General features: G+C 34.1%; 1 protein-coding gene across 7 annotated transcripts in view; it reads left to right on the top strand.

Annotated features, from left to right (window-relative positions):
* Positions 1-25355, top strand: part of ARID4B (AT-rich interaction domain 4B) — a 126606-nt gene that overhangs the window by 69854 nt on the left and 31397 nt on the right. For 4 of the 7 annotated variants that reach the window (XM_012533692.3, XM_004271543.4, XM_033431264.2 and 1 more), the window contains exons 8-17: positions 1982-2120; positions 5874-5953; positions 7680-7756; positions 9142-9296; positions 12474-12546; positions 14227-14321; positions 15359-15456; positions 16242-16485; positions 16790-16965; positions 20862-21113. In XM_012533692.3, the coding sequence (XP_012389146.1) occupies positions 1982-2120; positions 5874-5953; positions 7680-7756; positions 9142-9296; positions 12474-12546; positions 14227-14321; positions 15359-15456; positions 16242-16485; positions 16790-16965; positions 20862-21113 (1389 nt within the window). The remainder of the gene's footprint in view (positions 1-1981; positions 2121-5873; positions 5954-7679; positions 7757-9141; positions 9297-12473; positions 12547-14226; positions 14322-15358; positions 15457-16241; positions 16486-16789; positions 16966-20861; positions 21114-25355) is intronic. The other 3 variants (XM_004271545.4, XM_033431263.2, XM_033431262.2) reach the window with 2 other exon arrangements.

Genomic DNA, 25355 nt, shown 5'->3' with positions numbered 1-25355 from the left:
CTCCTTTCTAGGTCAGGGTTAAACTGCTTTAAGTGCCATTTGAAGTACAGTAGTTCTACTCAGTAGCAAATTTTGAAGATTTGCTTTTTTTAAAAAAATTATTTTATTTATTGTTTTTGGCTGCATTGGGTCTTGGTTGCTGCGCGCGGGCTGTTCTCTGGTTGCAGCGAGCGGGGGCTACTCTTCGTTGCGGTGCGCGGGCTTCTCATTGTGGTGCGCTTCTCTTGTTGCAGAGCATGGGCTCTAGGCATGCGGGCTTCAGTAGTTGTGGCACGTTGGCTCAGTAGTTGTGGTGCACGGGCTTAGTTGCTCTGCGGCATGTGGGATCTTCCCAGACCAGGGCTCGAACCCGTGTCCCCTGCATTGGAAGGTGGATTTTTAACCACTGCGCCACCAGGGAAGCCCTGCTTTGTTTTTTTATCACGGGACAATTTTTAGGTTAATTGAGTGATCACTGAAATCAGATAGTGATATTCCCCCTGTCACTCTAAAATGTTTAATAGTATTATAATAGGTTTTGCTTCCTTTATATTTACGTCGGAATATATAAATATATATTGGAATACATTGGAATATATAAATATAAAAGGATGACATTTATATTGTCATCCTGTTTTATTTTATAAAAATATCATTTTTATTTTATTATTTTTCTCATTCTCTTGCAGTCTATTTATTCAGCTTTCTTAGTATCATTACTTATTCTGGGCATTTTTTTTTGATTCATAAAGCCCATTTAACTTTTATTGGAGTATAGTTGCTTTACAATGTTGTGTTTCTACTGTACAGCAAAGTGAATCAGCTATACGTATACATATGTCCCCTCTTTTTTGGATTTCCTTCCCATTTAGGTCACTACAGTTATTGTGGGCATTTTGATCACAGTTATTAGAATCTGTTTTCTTTACCACTAATTGTGGGCTTTCTCGGAACCAGATTCAGAATTTTTTTTTGTTTTTCTTTTAGTTTTCCTTTTTACTATACTTTCCTCTAACATCAAATGGATGGTTTTGTATAGTTCCTTTTTCTTTTTTCTAACTTACTAGTCCAATATACAATATAACTGAAAGGAATTTTTTTTTTTTTTTGCGGTACGGGGGCCTCTCACTGTTGTGGCCTCTCCCGTTGCGGAGCACAGGCTCCGGACACTCAGGCTCAGCGGCCATGGCTCACGGGCCCAGCCGCTCCGCGGCATGTGGGATCTTCCCGGACTGGGGCACGAACCCGTGTACCCTGCATTGGCAGGCGAACTCCCAACCACTGCTCCACCAGGGAAGCCCAAGGAGTTTTTAACATAATACAAAAGAACCATATTGTGCATCTTATGAATATGTAGTTTGTGTATATTTGATATTAAAGACAGCGATGGTGATCTCTTACCAGAGTGGTTCCTCTCCTCAGCCTGATCCCCATTAATAAAGATCTGCCTTCCCCTATTTAAAATTAGCTTTGGAGGAATTCCCTGGCAGTCCAAATTTTAGGACTCCGTGCTCTCACTGTGGTGGCCCGGGTCGGGCAACTGAAGATCCCGTAAGCCGTGTGGTATGGCCAAAATAAATAAATAAATAAACTTAGCTTTGTCCTGGGAGTGTAAAACTGCCATCTCCAGAATTCCTTTAATCTGAGAGGAGGATCTAGTATATTTTAGTGCAGTACTGGGATGCTTCGTATGGAACCTTTAGCTCTTTGAGAATTTGGGGACCAGTGTTATTCTGTTCTGATCTTTCCCTTAATGTTTTAAAATAGCACTAAATAAATCCAGAAGATTTTTAGGAAAATGGATTGCTTTCCTCTAATGATAACCTTTTTAAAATTATTATTATTCTTTAGAAATTTAGAAAATTATTTAAAAATTTAAATTAGCCATTCTGTAGGTTGTAGGAAATGGGGTAAGATTTCTAGAATACCTGTATTCATCAGCTTGGTGTGCTTATTCTTTGTGAAGATAAATAGAAATATTTCATTTTTTTTCTTTCCCTAGACCAGAGGAAGAGTCTTCTTCATCCTCCAGTGATGAAGATGAGGATGATAGGAAACAGATTGATGAGCTGCTAGGAAAAGTTGTATGTGTAGATTACGTTAGTTTGGATAAAAAGAAAGCACTATGGTTTCCTGCATTGGTGAGTAACTTCAATATGAAAGAGTTTAATTTTCAACTATATAAGTTCATGAAGAAAACGGTTGATTTTCTTACTAGTGTTTTTTCATAGGTACAGTACAAAATGGGGAGATGGTTTTAGCATCATTCAGTTCACACAAAATTACTTTGAAAGTTATTTCTGAGTACAAAGAACTCCTGAAGTCATCCGAGAAAGGATGAAAATCATGATAATTTTAGAGGCTAGGTATGTTACACTGCTCAATTTTGGGTGAAAAATTCCTCATGCAAACTTTTAAAACTTCTAAATCTAACATGCAAAAGGCTGCAAAAGAAGAACAGAATCTTGTTTTCTACTGTTGTCTACAAATGATATCTATTTTTCATCCTTTTCGGTAAACATTTTGTATTCTTTGTCCCAAGTGTTTAGTGTTTTGCACAAAATAAATGCCCAATAATTGTCAACTCTTACAGTTATAATTAAAACTGATGAGGGCAATTATTTTAATAAGTATAAATACTTTATGATGCCTTTGTACCTCTGCATATATCCATCTATCCATTACACATTTATTGGATGCCTGTTATGTGTAAGGATTGTGCTAAGGTCTTTATGCTGATTATGAGGTATGTATTATTTATCCTCATTTAGAGATAAGGAAACTGAGTGTTAGAAGGGTTAAGTAACTTGTCAAGCTTTGGGTTAATGGCAAGCTAAAAACGGAAGTGTCAGTGTATGTGATCATTTCTTTTTTCCTAAAGCACTAAGATTCTTTGAAAGAATTTCTTTTGAAAACATGTTTTGAAAGAGCTTTGTGTGTCTTTTTCTAAAACAAAAGGAACATTAAAATTTGCACTTTAGTATTTTCAGTATTAATTTAAGATTCTCTCATCATAATTTCTAAATAGTTTCCTTGATGATGAGAAAAATATTTAAAGATATACAATACTGAAAGGTTAGTAATCTGCTTAGTCAACGATTTTATCATTATTTTAAAAATCTTAGCATTAGTGATACATATCATCCTCCCCACAAATTTGAGATCTTTTGGAAAGTGATAAATAATTTTTATCAACTAGAGTGTGAAATTGTGTTTTGAATCAAACAATCTTGACATAATCACATAAACAGTATTTGTATTTCTATTTTTAAAATTAGTGTTTATAAATTGAGTAAATTTTAACAACTGCTTGGTAACATCATGTTAGAGAACAATTGCATACTTCTAGGAACTATTAATAGCCACCATGTTTTGAGCACTCCTGGCCAGGCACTGTGCTAGCTTGTTCATGTAAGCACATGGTCTCATTTAATCCTAATTGAGGCTGAAACATAAGTGGTATTTACCCCCATTTTAAGGGGAGGAAATCTTAGCTTCCCTGACTCACGCAGTCCTCTTTTTCAGTTTCCTTCACTGTTTCTCCTCTAACCAAGCTTTAAAATGTTGTTATTCAAGGTTCAGAATATATCACATTGTATTCTCTTTAGGGTGATCTCATCCCCTTTTATAGCATTGGTTGCAGAGATAATAAACTGAAATGTCTTAGGGACCAAAGAAAATCACATGCATGGGTGAATGGGATAAAATGTGGATTGTAGTTCCTGTAACAGAATGGAGAGTGAACCCACTTATACGCCATTGTCAGCACTGGCCAAAGCTGTCACGTGTGTGGTTTTCAAAATCCTAAGCTCATGAGAAAGAAAAAAATGTGTGATTTTGGCTCACAGTTTTAGAGCCCTGATATTTAGACTGTTTACTCCCAAGTTTATAGCTTAGAGTTCAGACCCCTACTCTGAGCTCTGGACCTGGGTATCTATCTATCATTATCTCCACTTGGCTGCCCTTTAGTCACCTCAAAATTTAATTCACCTCAAAATTTAATAAGCCTAAAGCTAAATTTATTCTCTCCTCCCTTATTCCCAAACATGACCCTTCTCCATTGTTTCCTCTCCCTGTGAATGACACCATTTGCATGAGGCAGAAATGTAAGCATTTCTCTGTCATCTCTCTGTCATCTCTCCACTTCCCTAATTATCTCTAATATTTCTTGTTCCTTTAATTTGCCATCAGCACCACTTTACATCCAGGTCACCATCTCTCACCTGGAAGATTTGCAGTAGCTTCATCTCTTCCAGCTCTTGTCCTTCTCTGGTCCATTTTCTTTATGACAGTCAAAGTAATTTTTTAAAAGGCAATTCTATTATGACATTATCTTGCTTTGGATCCTTCCCTTGAAGAGTTTAGATTTTATCCTCAGAATTAACATGGCATGCAAGATTGACAAATCTGAACTCTGTTTACCTCACTTATTCAGCCCAGGCAGAAAGTTAGCTACATTGACTTTTTGCTTCCTGGAATGGGCTCCACTGCTTGCTGTGTCAGATCCTTCGCATATCTGTTTCCTCTGCTTGCAGCGCAGCCCTGTGGTACACACGTGTACACACATACATCCTTCGTCAAGCCAGTTCCTACTCAGCTTTCAAAGCTGAGCTTAAATGTTGTGTCCTCAAGAAAGTGGTCCCTGACCACCTACATAAAGACTTATCACAATAGCAGTTAAATAAATGTGCAGTTACTTGTTTAGTGCTTGTCTTTCCAGCTAGAATACAAGCTCATTGTGGGGAGGAACGGTGACTGACTAGGCCTCTGTGGTCTAGTACGGTACCTTGATGAAATAGTTAATATTTGTAGAGTGACTGGATGAATGAATGAACAGATATTAAGTACTTACTTCTGGACTTTTTTGAAATGATAGGAAAGTTTTCGTAGATGCTAACGCATGTAAAAGACTTTCATGAGTGAATTATTTCATAATGCCATCAACATTTAAGCAATGCTTAATGCAGTGCAGTTACAATTATGGAAATTGTTAACCTTTTAAAGACTGAACTAGAACTTACCTGTTTCTCACTCCTCTCAAACCTGTGGTGAGAATACATGCCTTTATGTACTATTGTGTCATTTTTCAGAGCTAATGAGACAGTCCTTAAATCTGTCATACTTACTTAGCCCATTTTTCATTAAAAGCTGTAAATATACTATTGTTCTTGGTATATCTAGTGGGCTATCTTGGGATTAAAATAATAAAAATTTATAGGTGTCTTACATTAGTATTACCTTTGGGAAGGCATGCTTTATCCTTTAAATAATAGTTGAGATGACTTCAAATAAAATAAATCTTTATTTTGTTCATAATAAATCTTATACAGACTCCAGGAAGGTACCCAGTTTAAAATGCTTACTTTTTAGAGTGGGTAGTATTATGGAGAAATTTTAGCATGTGTTAAAGTGTATATTTAAATGTAAGTAATCAGTGGAACGTCATCTCTGTCTTTTTTAAGATAGAGACTGCTCTGATTAAGGTTCTGATATCTGATCCCATTTTGGTCCTGCTGTTCTCATAGCCCTGCTGCAGACCCTTTGTTAGGACTAGCCCTCCCTCTTTTTCCACCCCTGAGCTACTCTCATTCCAGCTTTCTATTTCTGCCTAGACTTTGTCCACAGCTTCAGTCTAGTCATAGCCACAGTTCTGCTCTCAACACCGTGCCTGTGTCAGAAAACAATGTGGATTAATCCAGAGAGTGGGAAGGATATAAACTTAAAATTACTTGTGTGTGTTCCCACATGTGTGTGTAGCTGTTTACCCTCAAACTAAAATTAGTTTTTAAATTTTAAGCTGAAACTATTTTTGAAAAGGATTTAAGTAATTGATACTTATATAACTATCTATAAATGTGCTTTTAGTTATAATAGTTTCACACTTTTTTTAAAAGGTGGTTTGTCCTGATTGTAGTGATGAAATTGCTGTGAAAAAAGACAATATTCTTGTTCGATCTTTCAAAGATGGCAAATTGTAAGTATAATTCACTTGGTATGAAAAATATGCTGTTTTTCCAGATTGGGATGGTAAATTATAAATTAGTTATTTCCAATGACCTTATGCTTTTCCTTCTCATCATACACGATGTTTCAGAGTATGGTCATTTTTCATATTATCATTAAGTATAGTAGTCTTATGATATGTCTTTTCTTGTTCATTTGGTCTTTTCTAAACCAGACTCTAAGTGCTGTCTAATTTGTCAGTATTTCCCTGTGTAATAGCTGATGATTTATTGAGGAAAATTCGATATATCTACCACATCTAATGCTTGATTGATATTGATATATTTATTGTTTTTGAATGTCTAATTAGGATTTTCTGTCATTTTTAATTATGTCTAAATGGGTTAGTGTTACCCTGTTGTGTAACATTCGACTTCTGCAGTAGGCTGAGGATTAAAATGAATTACTATAAATGTATGTTAAGTATTAAGAAAGTGACCTTTCATGTAGAACTTTTCTGGAACTGAAAAACTATGTGTTTTTTTCTTTCTTGAAGAATTGTGTGACTAGAAAATGCATGTATTTTATATTTTGCCTTATTGGGTGACTATACTTTAAGAGGATCATCATGCTTTAAGATTGGTGTTTGGGTTTTCAAGTTCTGAAATGTGATTTTTAAAAACAGTCTATATGAAACTCAGTTTCACAAAATGGAGATAATCAGAGAAATTTGAACACTGAAATTGAATACTGGTTTGATGATACTAAGAAATCACTGTGAATTTTTAAATGTGTGATAATGATATGGTTATATTTTTAACAGAATTTTCTTTTAAAGCTCCATAATGAAATATTATAAATTAAGCTGTATAATGTCTGGGATTTGCTTCAGAATAATCCAGTTGGGGTGGGAGGAGGTAGGTAGGGGTATAAATGAAACAGTGACTCTGAGTTAATGATTATTGTAGTTGGGTAACGGATATGTGGGAGTTCATTGTACTGTTCTGTCTACTTTTGTATATATTTGAAATTTTTAAATAAAAAGTTCAAAAAAGCAGGCTGAAAAATGTATTTGGAATAGTTTTTAGGCTTTTGTGGGTTGGTTGAGACAAACCAAGTGCAGAAAAGATGAATGATGATTTATTAGTGTAAAATAGGAAATATGTGATGTATATGATAGAATGAACCTCTCCCAGTTGCTTGCATCCAGCCCCTCCTTACGGTTGCTAAGTTCCATGAAAAACCTTAAATTATATGTTAGAAGTTTGCTTGTGAACCCTAGAATTCAGTTTAAAAAAAATTTGTTAAAAGAACATTTTACATTATAAAATAGTACATGTTCTTCCAGTCTTAAATTTAGTAATTTCTTGTGCTTATCCTAAGATGATGGCCAATTCTTGCTATTCAACTTACTTTTTATTGGATTGATGCATTCTGCTATCCAGACATTTTAATTTATTATTTTCAGTGTTTCAGTGTTCTTAGTATTGCATTTAGCTAAGTCCTCTGATATTTGAGAATACCTTGTTGTTTATAAAACATCTCTTAAGGTGGGGTCCTTCTGTAGGTGATTACATATTTTAACATCCTGCCTAGCATTTTATTTGGGACTTGCAACCGTGTATGCAATCATTTTCATTGTAAATGTCAGTATTCCCATGTCTTCAGTATCTTTCTGTGGTAGGTAATTGGACTCTTAATTAATCTCTGTTGTATTTTTGTGGGTTTTTTCCTTTAAAATTAAAAAAATAATATAGTACTTCAGTACCAAGAAAGGATGTCCATGAAATTACTAGTGACACTGCACCAAAGCCTGATGCTGTATTAAAACAAGGTAAGGATAATCTTGGAACAAATTATAGTTAATTTAAAAACTGATGGGGAATTCCCTGGCGGTCCAGTGGTTAGGACTCTGGAGCTTTCATTGCTGGGGCCTGGGTTTGATCCCTGGTTGGGGAACTAAGATCCTGCAAGTTATGTGGCATGGGCAAAAAAAAAAAAAAGTAAAAAGTATTTCTGAGGATTAAATATTCTTTTGGTCTTAAAATTTTTTTTAAGTCTTTAAAGTTACATTTGGTTCTATGCTACTTATACTTTTGTAAACCCACGTGCTTTTGTTATCATAGGTATTCTTTTTCTTTATTTTAGCTTATAATTGGGACAATAGTCTAAAAATGGGAAAGAACAATATCATCACCTGTTACTGTAGTCTGGCTTTTGCCTAGTAAATAAAATATTAGTTCCTGCGGATGGTAGAAACAGGGATCAAAGTAATTTTGATTTGGCATTTCTTATAACCGTAGTTATATTTTATTAAGGAATACGTGATAATTGCATCTCTTACTTGATTTTTAGCATTGTAAATAGCTGTTTATTTTTTCTTTGCCCATGTTCACTGAGTCGAATGATATGCTATGTAGACTGGTTAAAAATCATCAAGAATTTATGGTTTAGAATTTATTTCCATGTATTATAAAGTGAGAATAACTGTCTAGCTAATTTTAGTTTAAGGTAATTGTTAATATAATTTTAATTCAGGCTTAATGAAAAATGTAGAGGACATATTTATAGTATATTTTCAGGTATTGTGTGTTATTACAATGACTCTGTGCCTGGTATATAATACTGTTTAATAATCTTTTTTTTGATAAAACGATTAAAGATTTACCTATCTTAAAGTATTTTTTATTAGACACTCTTAATTTTCATTTAAAAGAAGAAAACTGCCCCTTTTGTCTTTGTTTGAACCTAAGTCACCTTCAAATGGCAGCAGTTTTGGGCTTCCCTGGTGGCGCAGCGGTTGAGAGTCTGCCTGCCGAGGCAGGGGACACGGGTTCGTGCCCCGGTCCGGGAATATCCCACATGCCGTAGAGCGGCTGGGCCCGTGAGCCATGGCCGCTGAGCCTGCGTGTCCGGAGCCTGTGTCTGCAATGGGAGAGGCCACAGCAGTGAGAGGCCTGTGTACCGCAAAAAAAAAAAAAAAAAAAATGGTAGCAGTTTTGCCATCTATAAAATGGGTGCCTAATGCCTAAGACTGTTAAGATTAAATGAGTTGCTGCATGGAAAAGCAGTTAGCATAGCGCCTGGCTCATAGCAAACACTTCATAAATGTCAGTGGTGGCAACACAATAGTTTTTTATTTCTTTATCCTATTAGTATTTTTAGACAAATCAGTTTTCTTAATTTCTCCAGTTGATATAGTTTATGGTCTCTTTCCAGCCTTTGATCAGGCACTTGAGTTTCACAAAAGTAGAACTATTCCTGCTAACTGGAAGACTGAGTTGAAAGAAGATAGTTCTAGCAGTGAAGCAGAGGAAGAAGAGGAGGAGGAAGATGATGAAAAAGCAAAGGAGGACAACAGCAGTGAAGAGGAGGTGAGTAAACAGTTGATGCCTTTTCAAATGAAGGACACATGTTTCCTTGGTGAGTTGGGATTTGGCTAAAGTCATTAATCACTTAAATATTTTTAACATTAGAAGTATTTCATAATACAGTTGTACTTGTGATATTCATCATAATCAAGTAGTTTGCTTGCTTACCTTAAAACAGAAATATGGTCTTGTGAAATTAAAAATATTAAGTATAGTTATCTCAGTAACCTCAAAAATATTTCTTAATCTTCAGTCCATAATGTATGTGTCAAATCAATATGTTGTACACCTGAAATTAATATAATATTGTATGTCATCTATACTTCAATTAAAAAAATAAAAAGGGAAAAAGTTTCTTAATCTTGCTGTGCTTTTTGTTTATCAGATGGTTAAGGAAATCCCTACCTAATATAGGAAAACTCTACTTTCATATGCGTTTTACCATCATGTAGACAGCTGTCACCTCATAGTATGTTTACATCTGCATATTTTATTAAAATACCTAGTAAAATATAAAATATGTCTTCCATCTAGTATTAAAGGAATAAATAGCAAAAAAAGTAAAGATTAATATCACTTTAATTCAGAGAATCTTATATGACTTTATCTAATACAATTGGGTAGATAGTTCTAATTAGATCATAAATAAGACATCTGTCAATTTATATGGATCAAGGAGCTAAATTTATATTTTATTGTAGCTGTTACTTTAGGTCTAGCAATGACAAGTACCGGGAAAAGATGCTCATAATATTACTAGTGACATTGCACCACTGTGCTTTTTAATGGTTTCTTGGACAACTTTATCAAAGTTATTGGGGTAATGGTGCAGATAGTGAAGCTGCAATACGTGACCATGAAGTGAATTGTATTTAATGTTTTTAGGAAACAAAGATAAGTTAATATGTAATATTTTAGGTAAGTTATAAAATTTTGCCATTTAACTGTAGTAAGCAACTAGTAATGAAATAGGATTGTCTTAGAGTTTATGTTTTATAATATAGTGATCTATGACAGTGTGTAGTGTAAAAGTTTTGCAGGCTTCAGTCTCCTTCCCCACTGCCTTCTATTTAAAATGCTCGGAGCCATCAGTTCCTTGCTTAAAACCTCTGCAGTTGCTTCTTATCACTCTGAAAGTCAAGCTTCACTTTTAGAACCTCCCTTTGTAGTCCCACCCCTGCCTTTTTTTATATCACTTCTCTTGGTATACCTCCTACTTTTTGGGGGGCGGGGAGGGGGGGTTGCTGCATGGTGCATCTTGCGGGATCTTAGTTCCCTGATCAGGGATTGAACCCAGGCCACAGAAGTGAATGTGCTGAGTCCTAACCACTGGACCGCCAGGGAACTAACTCCCTACCCTTCTACTTATGAACATTATGTTGCAGCAACATCAAATTACATACCTCGTTTCTACTCACCTCTGCACAAACCAATACCTCTGCCTACAGTGCCCTCCCCCCGTCAGCCTGACACAGTCCTGTTCGGTTTTTTAAATCCTACTGACATGTCCCCTCTGTAAAGGGAAACCCTCTGAGAACTATCACCTTCCTCACCTTAGGAAAAGTTAATCACTCGATTTGCTAATCTAAACTACTACTATTCCTTGTAGAAATTTTTGCCTACATATATACATGTACATACATATGTACATATATTTATTTTTCTATTTGTTTTCTCTCCTACTAATCTGTAAGCTCCTCAGTGGTAGGGACTCTGTCTTACTTGTAGTCTGTCTGTCATAGTGTGTAACGTGTAACAGATGATCAGTAAGTATTAGTTACCAAAACTTCTGTCACTTAGATTTATGTTTTACAAATGTTTTTATAAAAGCAGATCTGGTTTCCAGTTTAAACTTTTTTTTTAAGTTAAATACAAACTTCACTTAAATTTTGTTGCAACAGGAATACATTTGACAGTTTAAGTCAAATATTGTACCTTGGGGGCATTTAAGATAATATCTAGAAAACAGATTTCCTTAGACTTATATGTGACTACCTTACCACAATCCAGTGTATGTGGACCATGTTTAAGTTGAGAAATACAGATTCATCCTGAGCAAACTAATAATTGTCATTGATTCTTTTCTTCCCAATTAGCAAGCACAATAGTTTATCAACATGAGTTTTTGTTGTTTTAACTTCCTTTCTTTTTTCTGCTAGCTTATAAAATAAAGAGGCAAATCTCACTCAAACAGTGGCTTTAGCCTCATGATTTTTAAAATTCAAATGATTTATTTAGACTACCAGTTGAAAAGTATGCTCCTGACTTTTACTATTAGTAGTACATTTGTTTCAGCCAGAGTAACTGTAAAGCCTAGGTGTATATTTTGAATCACTTCCTCTGCAGTTACTCCTGATCATGTTCTGTAATGGCAGGTGCCATCGCTTTTTTCTCTTTTATTTGACTCAGCACCTTGCATAGTGCCTACACTTACCGGTGCTCATTAAATATTGTTGAATGGCTTGATAGTCACTGAATTGATGAGTTCCTCCATCTCACCTACTACCCTGCTCCTTGCAGGTTGCTTCAGGACCAGCTCCCTACTGCCACAGCCCCTGGCCACAGCAGCAAGAAGCTAGTCCCTCCCTTGTAATTGATAAATCGGGGAACTATTTTATTACTTGAAGATTTCCCTAAGTGTGAATCTTCAGGTATTGTAGATCAAGTTTGTTCCCCACTTTACTGATTTTATAAGCTCGAAGCACTATACAGTGGGGCCATATATAATGAAGGATAATTATAGTCGCAGTTAATGGGACCCACACTTGTTCAGTTCTTTGAGGAGCAATAATAGAGTTAGTTTTGATGGTAAACCCTGACCCAGTTTAATATAAGTGAGAGTAGGTCTTCTTGAGCCTATGACCTAGTCCTATGAAGGACTAGATCTCTGATCTGGTAAAAAGTTCATGAATCATTTTGCTGGTCTCATTTCTTATATGAGCATTTACATTTGGAACTGTCACTATTGAGATAATCTTTTAGGACATATTTCTCTGTAAAGCATGAAATGTCTAGGCTTTCTGGTTTTGAATAGCTTAGTGTTAAGAAATAATTTTAATTTGGTAAAAAGCCTTTGAAATATCCCAGTATTAGTCTTTGCTGTTGGTAGGAAATCTACTTGTGTTAGTAAAATGCTTAACTGAGGAAAATAATATTCTATTCTTCTGTGACTAAAATTAGGAAGAAATAGAACCATTTCCAGAGGAAAGGGAGAACTTTCTTCAACAGTTGTACAAATTTATGGAAGATAGAGGTGAGTGTTTTTTCTTTTATTCATCATTAATGTAGGTATCAGATAATTAATATCTTAAAATAAGAATTCTGTTTATTAAGCTGCATGTCACTGGTAATCATGGCTATCTGTTTGATTTCCAATCACCAGCATCCTCGCACGGTGTCTGTCACATAGGAAGTGGAATGTGGAATTTGACAGTATTTTGATGGATATTATGGCCATGGACCCATAAATTACTGTATTCTGTCCCCCCACCCATTTATGGTATTCTGTCCCCCCACCCCCGCCAAAGAACTCTTACACTAGGAAACAGTAGCAGAATGGGTATCAGAGTACCATTTTATTTGAGCCTACATACATGCCTGTAGAAAAGCCTCTTCTCTAAAATCACTGTTTGCTATTTCCTGCATGTGTATGTGTTTGTGTATGTGAGTGAGTGAGAGAGAGAGAGCGAGCGAGCATACATTCTAAGATGGGCCTTATAAGTCTTCTTATAACCCAGCCACATAGAACTAAGAACAGAATTAAACCATCCATAGAGAAAGGTGACCAAGTATCAAGGTGAGCCTGGGCTTAACTTATCAAATCTGCTTTTGTGGTTTAAGAAATATGAGCATTGGGGGAAAGAGGAATGGGTACCTAACAATAACTTTTAGTTGGCAATGATGACCTAGTCCACCAATAACTATGGCCCTGTTACTCTCTTGCTTATCTGCTGTTCAGAGTATAGTTTCTCCTTTCTTGGGAAGATGCTAGAAAAGGAGTGGTGAGAGGCAGAAAGCTTTCTAGCTTGAGGAGAAGGACAAAATGAATGAATAATACTTGAAAGTGCTACTGTGCTCTGTGAATTAATGTTTTTTTAATCCAGTTTTGTATTGTTGATGAGTAGAAGCTGACTTGGTCTTCTTTTTGCTCTCATAAATCATAGTGGCTACTACAATGTGGGTATCTTTTTATTCTTCAATATAAAATGTCCTTGATTCCTATATTATTTATTTGTATGAATGGAGGCTTGGCCTATGAAGGCAGGCTATTTCTTAAGCTTTTATGTGTAAGGTAAATAAAAAAGTGAAGAAAATGAATAAAATCTAATACTAGAAAAGAGTGAAAAATGTGATTATGCCAGTCATATGTTTTTTGGAAAGGGCAGTAAGTTGTGTATCTCTATCCTGTTGTTTTCTCTACCACATCCTAACAGTTTGATAGTTTTAGTGTCCTTCTGCATTTTCACATGTTAGAATAAACAACACTATAGCTTTATTCTAGAATTATTCTTTAGAATAGTAGAAAATTAGTAAAATACAAAGGAAGTATCATAAAGATAACTCTCATTGTGACGCAGTTGCCCATCAATTATCTCAACACTTTTTTCAGTTCTACCAAACCTTGTTACCCTGATTTTTAAAAATTTTTGTTGGTATTTTATTTTGCTTCATTTAGTATTTATTCTTTTGCTCATCAGGGGAATGAAAGTTGAATGAAATCATATAAATAAGGTTTCAAACATATGATATAGGAAAAAAATTTTTAATGAAATGGGTTTAAGTAGTAGGTATCATGTTTTTGATTAACAAGGGATTTTTTTTCTCATATATACACACTTTGCACTATGTATATTTGGGGTAATGTTTGAATCTTTTCAGAGTTTAAGTTAAAAATGTAGCATGGTTCTAATAGATTTCGTGTTTCCTTTAATAGGCACACCCATTAACAAGCGACCTGTACTTGGATATCGAAATTTGAATCTCTTTAAGTTATTCAGACTTGTACACAAACTTGGAGGATTTGATAATGTAAGTATTACGATCAAAAGTGAAACATGTTTTTCATACATGTTTTCTCATCTAAAAATTATCTAAAATTGTTTATTAATAAAAACCTAAGAATAAAAGGAAAAGAAAATGGAGGGTACAAGTTAGAAACAGCTAGCTTCCTCAGTCCAAATTTAAATTTAATTAAAAATTTTCAAAAATGAGCTTTCTGATTTACTGTTAAATTTGTCAAACTTTCATAAACTACCTGAGTTATAAAACAGCCATATTAGTGGAAATTCTTTCTCTGTCTCTTTTCCATTAGACTATAAGGTCATTGAGAGCAGGGATCTGTCTTAATATTCTTTATATCCTTAATCTCTATCACTGTGCCTTATATATGTAGAAAACATATTATTTGCATATATATGCAGAAGATCTTCGTTGAACTGAAGAAATTATCTTAAGGTTGCCGTGATGTATGGTGCCCATCCAGTTACAACTCTTCTGGAGGAAAAAAAAGTATTCTGCATTACTAAGATTCATAAAATTGCTTTGATTTATTAGCTTATATATTTTATGGGAAATCATACATCATTAAAACTTTTTATCTCTTTGTCTTTTCATTAATATTTTGATTTAGGAATGTGGATGTTTTCTTATTTATTATATATAGCAGGGTTTCTTTAAAAGTCAAATGGGGACTGCTTGGCAGTCCAGTGGTTAAGACTCCGTGCTTCCATTGCAGGGGGCGCGGGTTCGATCCCTGGTTGGGGAAGTGGGATCCTGCATGCTGTGCTACGTGGCCAAAAAAAAAAAAAAGTCAGATGGCCTAGTATTTCAACATTTGTAATTCTGAGATTTGTCAGAATACCAAAACTTAACTTGAAAACGTTGTTGTAAACCAGATTTTTGATTTAGAATTTATCAAGATTGATATTTTTCATTCCTTGAGACTGGAACCAAGAAATATAGGAATATTCGTGTGTACACACACACACACACATATATTATTTATCAAACTTTTATCGCATTCCCACCTTTTAATTTGGGAGTTTTCATTTCACTTTGTCTGTTAGATTGAAAGTGGAGCTGTTTGGAAACAAGTCTACCAAGATCTTGGAATCCCTGTCTTAAATTCAGCGGCAGGATACAATGTTAAATGTGCTTATAAAAAGTAAGTAGGTGTACTTGATATAGCTATATTCAATATTTTACCTAGAAAGCAGGATGGAATTTACCATATAACTGAGGCTAGTAATTTCTTCTAAGAAGAAATCAAGAAAGTTTTACTAGAGTAATCACTCTATAATAGCGTTTTCTAGAGTGTATTCCATGAATACTAGATCTGTGAGAGTGTCTGTGAAGAAAGTTTTTGTGGCCAAGTAAATTTGGAAAGTATGTGTAGAAGTTAAAATGCCAAAGTTTTTTGTTTTTTTTTTAATGCCAAAGTTTTAAAGTCAAATAAACCCAGGTTCGAGTCCTGGTTCTGCCGGTTATTTGCTTTTTGTGCCCTTGGACCATTTATTTGTTCTCTCAAGCCTCGATTTCCTCTTTTTTTTAAATGAGATGATACTATTCGCCTCATAGGATTACTCTGATGAGTTAATGAAATTTTACATGCACTCAGAGGTCCAGTGCCTGGCATATAAGAAGTGCTCAACAAATAGATGCTATTACTAATTCTTCTAATAGCTACTGTTGTTACAATTACTACATTTAAGAGGATGACTGTCTTTTCACTTTTAGCATCTTTTTTTAATGAATTTATTTTTCTTTGAAAAATGTTTCTGTTTGAGTAAAAAAGATTGGGAAGAACTAAACTAGAATAAATTTGAATATTAACATAGCTCAATATCTGAGCACTTAAACAGGAGAAATGAACACATGTTTTAAGAACTACAACTCTACAATAACATTTCAAAATGTTTTCCCAAATGTAACATCTTTTCATATTTCCAGATACTTATATGGTTTTGAGGAGTACTGTAGGTCGGCCAATATTGAATTTCAGATGGCATTGCCAGAGAAAGTTGTTAACAAGCCTTGTAAGGAGTGTGAAAATGTAAAAGAAATAAAAGTTAAGGAAGAAAATGAACCAGAAATCAAAGAAATAAAGATTGAAGAGGAGGAGAATGTAATACCGAAAGAAGAAAAGCCTACTGAAGAGGGTACTGAAAGAAAGGAAAATATTCAGCCCTCTCTGGTAAATAGGATACTGTTGATAGTCCTTTGCCTTCTTTGGTGCATTTTCTACATCCTCTGTAAAGATTACATAGTTAATTTATTATATAATTTTATACTTTATTGTTCATGCACTTTCCTCATTAAGTGCTATTTTTGTGTTTAAAATAGCTGTTAGCTATTTTTGCCTAGTGTTTTAGGAGTTTCTTAAAATAACTTTCTCAATGTTAGTATTCGTTGGTACCTCCTTTTGCTAACAATTAGATAATGGAATGAGGTTGACAATTTTTACTTTTGTTGGTATAGTTCCTCTGATCTTTTTCTAGGGAAGTAAAAAGAATTTATCAGAATCTATACCTACACAGTCTGATCAGGAAAAAGAGGTTAATGTGAAAAAAACAGAAGAAAATGAAAATCTGGAAGATAAAGATGATGAGACAACTGGGGTAGATGAATCCCTCAGCATAAAGGTAGAAGCTGAAGAAGAAAAAGCAAAATCTGGGTAAGAAATTTGTTTTTGGTTAAGATGCATTTTGGCTGAATGAATTCTTATAATTTGCTCTTTGTATGTGTGTGTGTATGTATGAATCTAAATTTGACAAAATAAATGAGTGATTTAAATTTGCATTTATTATGTAAATAGTATTTGCCTCCTTCAGAGACCCTACTAATGCAAATTTGTAGCAAAAGATCATATTTTTGATCCATTATTCTTGCTCTCATCATGGAAATTTATGAAATTTTGAGCTAGAGAAAAGCACTTCTTACTGCCTTAACCTCTGCCGGATAACCAGATAATATAAATTTGGGAAGATGCCTTCTCCAGTGTTTTGTAGATGGTATGTTGGCTCTAGATTTTGAGAATTGTAACCATTTTTTAAGCAAAAAATAAGAATGGAAAAGTGCTAGTAATTAGTTTTTAAAAAGCCAGAATTGTTATGTTGTGTTTTATGTGATAGTAGCATTTACTTGTTTTGGTCAGTTTGGGATAATGAATTATTTAGCAATGTAATCTCTGTACTGACAGTGGACCCCTGGATTTTATAGGTGATCTTTGGCATCTGATTTTGTGTCTGAGGTTTATAAAACCTAAATATTCCCATTGTTAGTGGTTCTTTTAAATAAGTACAACCAAATATTTTTTTGATCATTTTCGTATTTTTCTGAAATTTGGCCACAGCATGCAGACAAGCAGGGAAGAGGAAAAACCATGCTTAGATGAATATAGTAAAAGGTGTTTATTATACTTTGTAATATGTATATCTGTGTGTACAAATGTGTATTTCAAGTACTCCTTACTGATATTGGAAATTATTTCAACTATTAAGAAACTTAGTAAGTATTCAGCTCTTTGCCTAAAATCTCTGCTCATTTTAGTGTTCTTCTGAAATTTTGGCCACAACATGCAAATATACATGAAAAAACGAAACAAAACTGGGTTTAGATGAATATAGTATAAGTGTTTGTTCATTTTACGTGGCTATATTTCCGTGTGTGTTAAATGTATATTTGAAGTACTCTTGCTGCTACTTGGAGACTGTTTTAACTATTAAGAAATTTCGTAAGGATTCAGCTTTTTGCTGAATTTTTAAATACGTAGACATTTCCAGAGCATCTACTGTGTGGAAAGCCCTGTGATTAGCCTGTATTTTCTCTTTGTTACTAATAGTTATCTTAAATTTTCAAGGTGGTACTTCAGCTTCTTTTATGGTATAAACTATATTTTGCAGATTTTTAAAAATCTTTCAACTATATGGCCTTTTTATTTGCCACAGATATTTATAAATGTATCATACAACAAACTGAAATTTTCCTGTTGTGACTGCTTTAGAAGCGTTATGGGTTCTTTAGAAGCTTTACCGGTTAGAAATGTCCAAAACTGATCTCTGAATTTTATTAGATAAGTGCAATAGAAACTTTTATAATTATAAAGAATTAATGTATAAGTATCTTTCTAGTATATAAACTTTCTCTAAGTAATTAGCTGCTACCGAGAACTTTCAATGTCCTTCCCTCGTAGTCCAGGTGTGGGGGAGTAAATCATTTCATTTATGTAAAATGTCTGGTTCAGCGCCTGGCCCATAATAGGTACTAATAAACCAAAGTAGTTTTTTTGTTTTTAATTTGTTCCATTGTAAATAAGGAATATGACATCAAACTTGGGAAATTTGATATTTCTTTGTGAGTTCGGATGAAAAGTTCCTGGTCGATACATTTGGTTTCCCAAACTGTAGTTCTCTAAAAGCTAACTAATGGGGCGTGCATGCGTGTGTTTGTGTGTATGTATGTGTGTGTAATATATACATCAACTTAATTTTTTTAACCTGTGTACTGGCTGTATTTTATACTTTGAAAGGCTCTCTTTCTTGGCATTCTGTGTTCCGTTTAGTTTAGTGCATTTACCTCTGATTTTGCCACTAAGAGGAGGAGGAGGAGAGTATTTGCTTTGGCTGATAACCAGTAATTGTGTTGTTTGCTTCTCTATGATTCAGTGTATTAGTTGAGTGATTCCTGTTTGCTTTGCATCTGAGGTTGACATTAAATGAGAATTTTTAATTTTTGACTGCTTTTTAAAATTAATACGGAATATTAGGTTTTTATTCCAGATTAAATAAAGGATTGTCCTGGCTACCACTTTAAGTCAGATTGTGCTTGCTATCATTGGCATTTACCAGTTGTGCTCAGTGCATTATATAATGTAAGATACAGTTTAGAGTTAGTTTTCGTTTTAAAAATTTTAGACTTTTTATCTCTCATATATTTTTTATCTCTTTTATGATGATTCTGAGGTGCATGATAAATCTCTGGTACATAATCAATCTCTGTTGTAGCCACCAGAATACACTTCCTTTTCTCCCTGATGTGCAGGGATATACTTTTATGATTTAAACAAGTAGTGTTCTTTCAAAAAAAAGTCTTAACTGTTTTAATTTTATATGTGTATACTACATATATAGTATATATAAATCATTTACTTAAAGTTGTTAATAATAGTTTATCATCCGTAACACCCTTTCTGATAATTTCTCAGATATTTTAGCCTTACTAATAAGTTTTTCTTCATTATAGAAATGTTAATATATTTTCAGTAACAGAGTTCATATTTTTTATCTCAGATTACAGCTAGATTCATTTAATTTTTTAAGTACCTATTTGACTGTAAATGAGTCTTTAAACTAGGATTAATTCTTAAGGATCTTTGTAGACTTTGTGATGTATTTCAGAGAAAATTGGCTCGTTTGGTACTTTAGCATATAAGAATATAAAACTAAAGTTATCAGTGGAGGAAGACATTTTATATAAATATTAATAGCCATTAACTTTTAAAGCTTAATTACTTAAGTTGTCTTGTGGTTCTGTTTTATGACATTTATTCATTTGTCAGCTGTAAAGTGATGGATTCTTTTTGAGAGAAAACTGTTGTAATACGTATAGACATATTGCAGAGCAAATTAAAACTAAATATAGTCCAGAGTTTCCTATTGAAATTTATTTTTTTTTGGTAAATCTAGTGCCTGGAAGGATTTATGATGTAAGATTTTCTCCAATTTGTTGAATACAGATTTGTGGCTAATATAAAATGAATATGAATGCTCAGCTTTAGAAGGTGCATGGTATTGAAAAGACCAGAATGGTTTGCATTGCTGCTTCTAGAATGCAAATGACTTTTAGTTTCATATTATTTGGAATTGGCCTCTCATATACCTATTTCTTCAGAACTTTAAAGTTGAGAGAATTGGTAGAAGAGGACTTGCAGTAAATATGTGTTAAAGAGAGCAGAAATTGTGTTGAAGTTTAGAGGAATAGAAAGAAAAAACCTGATGGGATAGTAACATGAAGTTAGTAGGATATTCCTGTGAAAGGTAAAGTAATATTTCATTTAGTATAACTTTTGAAAATTTAGTTGGAATTATTTTAAAGTTATTAAGACTAGCCATTTGGCTAGTAAAAAGTTTTGTTTAAACATCCTGAGGTTGGAAATATTTGAATGAAAAATAATTTTTAGTCAGAAAATGGCTATAAGGTGTGATGATTTTTGTTTTTGTCAACTGAGATGTAAAACACTTTTACAATAAAACATGAGAAAAATGTTACATTCGACCTTACTAGTTTCTTGCTATTCAACACAACTTCTATTCTTCTGGCTGTTGGACATTTTCTTTTAATGCACTACTTTTCCGTTTTCATTTTCTCTGAATGTATCTTTCTGTAACCATCCATGGTCATCCTGCACAGTTTTAGTTTTTCATATTAAATTGAAACTCAGAGAATATCATACACTTGGAACCTGCTGTTCCCGGAACAATCACAGCCACGATTTTTATCATTTTATGTGGTTTGGAACTGAAAAGCTTATGAAGTGTCTTTTATTAACTGCAATTTTTTAAACCTTTCAAGAGATGAAACGAATAAAGAGGAAGATGAAGATGATGAAGAAGCAGAAGAGGAGGAGGAGGAGGAGGAAGAGGAGGAAGAGGAGGACGACAACAGTGCGGAAGAGGAGTTTGAGTGCTATCCACCAGGCATGAAAGTCCAAGTGCGGTATGGACGAGGGAAAAATCAAAAAATGTATGAAGCTAGTATTAAAGATTCTGATGTCGAAGGTGGAGAGGTCCTTTACTTGGTGCATTACTGCGGATGGAATGTGAGGTAACTTGAGTTTTAGCTAGTGATTACTACCTAAAAACACTTGTAAAATAATTTCCTATTTTAATATTTAACGAATTACAGATTTATTAGTATTCTAATTGAGGGCACAGTATACCACACAAAAAACATGTAGTTTTGGCAAGTAAGTGCCTCGCTCAGTGACTTCCTACTTGTTGGTTTCAGTAGTTCAAAGGTATCCTTAGTGTCTGGAAAACTGAAGTCTATGTAGCTGATTTTTATGTTATGCATGTAGATTAATAGAGGCAACATTATTAGTGAAATGATAGAAAAATTTCTTTAAAAGGTAAAAGGGCTTTGAGCTTCTTGACGTCTACAAGCCAGTTATCAGGCTTCTTGCTCTCTTGCATTTTCAGCCAACTTGCTGCAGTAACCTCTTCTTTGTAATCTTGTTTCTTTCCTTTAGTAGTCAGGGATTTTAAAGTTGTGATTTCTTAGGAAGCTTTAGCTATTTCAAGAAAGCCTTATCTCCTCATTAACAGCTCTTGCGTTACAGCCTTGTTCACAAGCCTCCGAAATTAATTTTTATGTTTGAAACAGTATCGTTGAAGTGTTATGAGCAAGTCTGCTTGACTGAAATAGAGTGCACGATCCGACTGCTACTCACCTAGGGAACTGAAAGGCGAGACTGAATTTTCTTCTTGTACAAGTTTGCTTTGGTTTATCCAAAGAAATTTTGTTTGAATTTTATCCAAAGTTGGCAAGCCAGTTTTGGGATCTGAGCATTTTGATATCTTTTAAGAAAAACCTTGTTTATTTTGGAATGTTTGATATATTTGAAGTAGCCTGTGATAGAGTTGTAGCCCTTGAAAAGGTAACCATCGAAGTTTTCAGCGGTAGTTTCATGGTGTACCTAGTGTCTTCTTCAAGGAGGAATACAGTTCTCATACTTTATATTTAAATTGTATTCTGTGGTTTGGGAAGTTTTTAAGAAAACATCATTGCAAATTCTGTTTCTTAAAAAAAGTACACTCTCTCTTTCTTAAAAGTACAATTTGTGTTGTCCTTCTGCAGCAATAGGAAGCTCTATCTAGAAGCATGATCTTCTGATTACCTTTCTTAATTTGAGAGAAGTGCAATTCTGATCCATTCTGAAGCTTAAGTCATAAGGAAATGTTTAGCAGTTTTGTTTGGGACTTTTTCTTTATTATTTCTACGAAGAAGGTTAACAAAGTTTTGGATTTTAAGAATGCCTATCATCAGTATTGTCCTGCTGAAATATAAGCTTTCCAGATACCTCTTTCAACATCGTGTGTAATTTATCCTTTTGGCTGTTGGTTCTTGCGCTGCCCCTGTGGTGCATGATTTTCCTCACCTGAAGGGCTGACTATTAATGATCATGTTCAAAGGAAGACACTTGAGATCTCAGATAGAGCTGTTTTCAGAATATTTTCCTGTTTTTGATGTTTAATCATTTTGATTTTACTAAATGATCTTATTAAATATAAATGTAGAGGGAGTTCCACTTTGGCGTAGGATGTAAATGTAAATGTTGAACATGTTAGTTTAAAGTTAGGAAGGAAAAATTGAATCAGCAAAAATTAATAATTACTGAGTAATGCCCACAAGATAGATAATCTGAGCTGCATCATCTTTTACCTCTTTTTTTCAGTTCTTTTCTTCTGGTTATTTTGCTAGTTTATGTAATGAGGCAGTTTTCTTCGTGGCCTTTATAAAATGCTTTAAATTCTGTGACAAATGGATAGAATTTAGGCCTTCTCAAATTTCACTGTAATGAGGGCTTGATTATTTTCTGTTGATTATCTCATTAAACAGAAGGGGCTTAGTAGATATAAGAATTGAGACATTCATAAAATTATTCTGCAATTAAGATGCAACTTTGTTTTGTTAAGAAAAGATTTACTAAAGGAAAGCGTAATCCTGTCCTAGGAGCACTTGGATTTTAGAGGGTAAAAAGAATGTTCAGTTACTTGAGCTTTGAAATTGATACGGGGTTGGGTAGGGTAAGGAAGGATTTTAAATTGAGGCATTCAAGTTTTTAATAATATAGAAAAGAAAAACAAGACCTAGTTCAACAAGACATGCTTGTGTTAACGAGAAGGATGCCATCTACTTCTGACGACTCACACGTTTGTATGGTAGGAACGTTCAAAAGAAGAAAACTTACCGTCTTGATGAAGACCTGTAGGGTGGATCTCTACAGACTCCAGCATCATAGAGAAAACAATTGTCCTTCAGTAGATGAAGCAGTTAATTTTCTTGTAGTCAACATAACAGTATTCCTATTTCTCTCTGGATTAATAACCAAAGAGTCTGTCTTATTGATGAATAAGCAATAATTATGATTTTTGCTCCTCCTTCATGTCTGAAGCTAATCTAGTGAGGACCTCAGCAAATCCTCATCAGCTCTACAACTGTTTTCCTATTATTTTGGGGATCTTCAGCTTGATCTCTGAATTTACACTTGAGATGTGCAATTAGAAATGAAGATATATGCATGAAGTTTCATAAAAATAGTTTTATCTTTATTGGCAGTTGTTTATTACAACAGCATATTGGAAATTTTGTATGGAGATGTTTGAGTTTTCTTTGATCTGAAACATTTTCCATCAAGCAGGTTTTTCTTAAAGAAAATAATATCTTTCTTAGAAAAATACTGTTTTTCTTGTAATTTCTACATTTTTCCTTTTTTTCTAAAGTGCTGTCTAAACCTTTACATTAATTTTCATTTATACCCTTATTTCACAACTGAAAATCTTAATTTTTTTGTTACACAAGATAGCATTTGGGCCAATTTTTTTTTACTTACTACAATGGGAAAAAAAGACATTTTTACATACTTACATTACATTTATGGGAAATAGCCAGAATTCTGGATCCTAAACCACATAATGACTTATAAATGGTACAGTATTGTTACAGAATTTTTCAGATATGGTGGCCATATGTAAAATGATTGTCCAGTGCTATAGCATTTACTAGTTCACCACATGCTTTTTTACAGAATTTTTAAAAACTCATCTAAAAGTAGCATTCAATATAGAAAAATGAGAAAGTACATAAAAGAAAGGATCACTACTAATACTGTTGTGTGTTCTCTTTTAGTCTTTTAAAAAATATATCTCCATACATTTAAAAATTATAGTCATACTTCAATAATTTTTAATCATAGGCTCTCTGTTATATTTGTTTTAATTTCTCTTAGTGATGTTAATATTTTATAAATGTTTTTAGTATCATTAGCTAATTGATCCTTTTCACTCTCAAGCTTCTAGGTCATGCCATAAAACATGAGATTGACGTTTGAAAATGAAGTTACTTTGAAATTCACTGGCCATAAACTTGAGTGTGTTGGATTTATCCTTGTTCAGTAACAGCTATCCTTGTTCAGTAAAACAACCAAGTGTGTTGGAACTATCTAGGCTACTTGGCATGGGATTTAAAATACATCAATATTTTATTATGTATCGATGCTGATTTATTTTTCTCCATTCATTTCTACTTTGGCTTTCCATAATCAAGGAGTTGGGAGTTTGATTAGAGAACTTTTTTTAATATTGAAGATTCCCAACTGCATTAAATGACACCCTTAAGTAAAAGAAAAAGAAAAGAGACACTAAAATTTCAACTGTAAAGCTCTTAAATAACTAACAACAGTTAGTTCTAGTCCATGTTACAAGTTATAGAAAACTGAAAGTAAGATGAATTATACTTAAGTATATTATATGAAGTGAAAATGAATTTCATTTTAAAAATACCTTATTTTTCTAAGCAAATTGGCTCCTCCTTGGAGGGAGTGGGTGGAGTGGGAACTAGTAAAAAGCTTTCACAAACAAATGGGTTTCATCCCATTTTTTGTGAACATTCAGCTGCTTTTTATCAAATATCTTCCTTTATTTGGCAAACATAAGTTCAACAGCTATAAGCCAGATACTGTGCTTGGCACTAAAGGTACAAAGAAATAGTCCCTAGCAAGGAATTCATTGTCCAGGTGAGGGGAGAGCCTCTCCAGCATGTACAGCCCCCGTCTCCCCCCTGCCCTCATCCTCTCCTTATGTTGCTCGCATTCTTCAGTCATTTGTTAGAATCTTTTTTTTTTTTAAACCCCCATGTTCTTCTGTTGCTCTTCATTGCTTTGTAGTACCTGCTTGACAAAACCCCAAGAAGGCTGATGAAATCTAACACTCCTGCTACTCCCTGCCTGCACCTGTGCAGCTGATCCTGTCTGGAGGAAAGCAAACCACCACAATGAGTGGTCTTATT

Source organism: Orcinus orca, chromosome 14, assembly GCF_937001465.1.
Source record: "Orcinus orca chromosome 14, mOrcOrc1.1, whole genome shotgun sequence".
NCBI classification, from domain to species: domain Eukaryota; kingdom Metazoa; phylum Chordata; class Mammalia; order Artiodactyla; family Delphinidae; genus Orcinus; species Orcinus orca.
The sequence above is the reverse complement of the archived record's forward strand: the minus strand, read 5'-3'. Positions and strand labels throughout refer to the sequence as shown.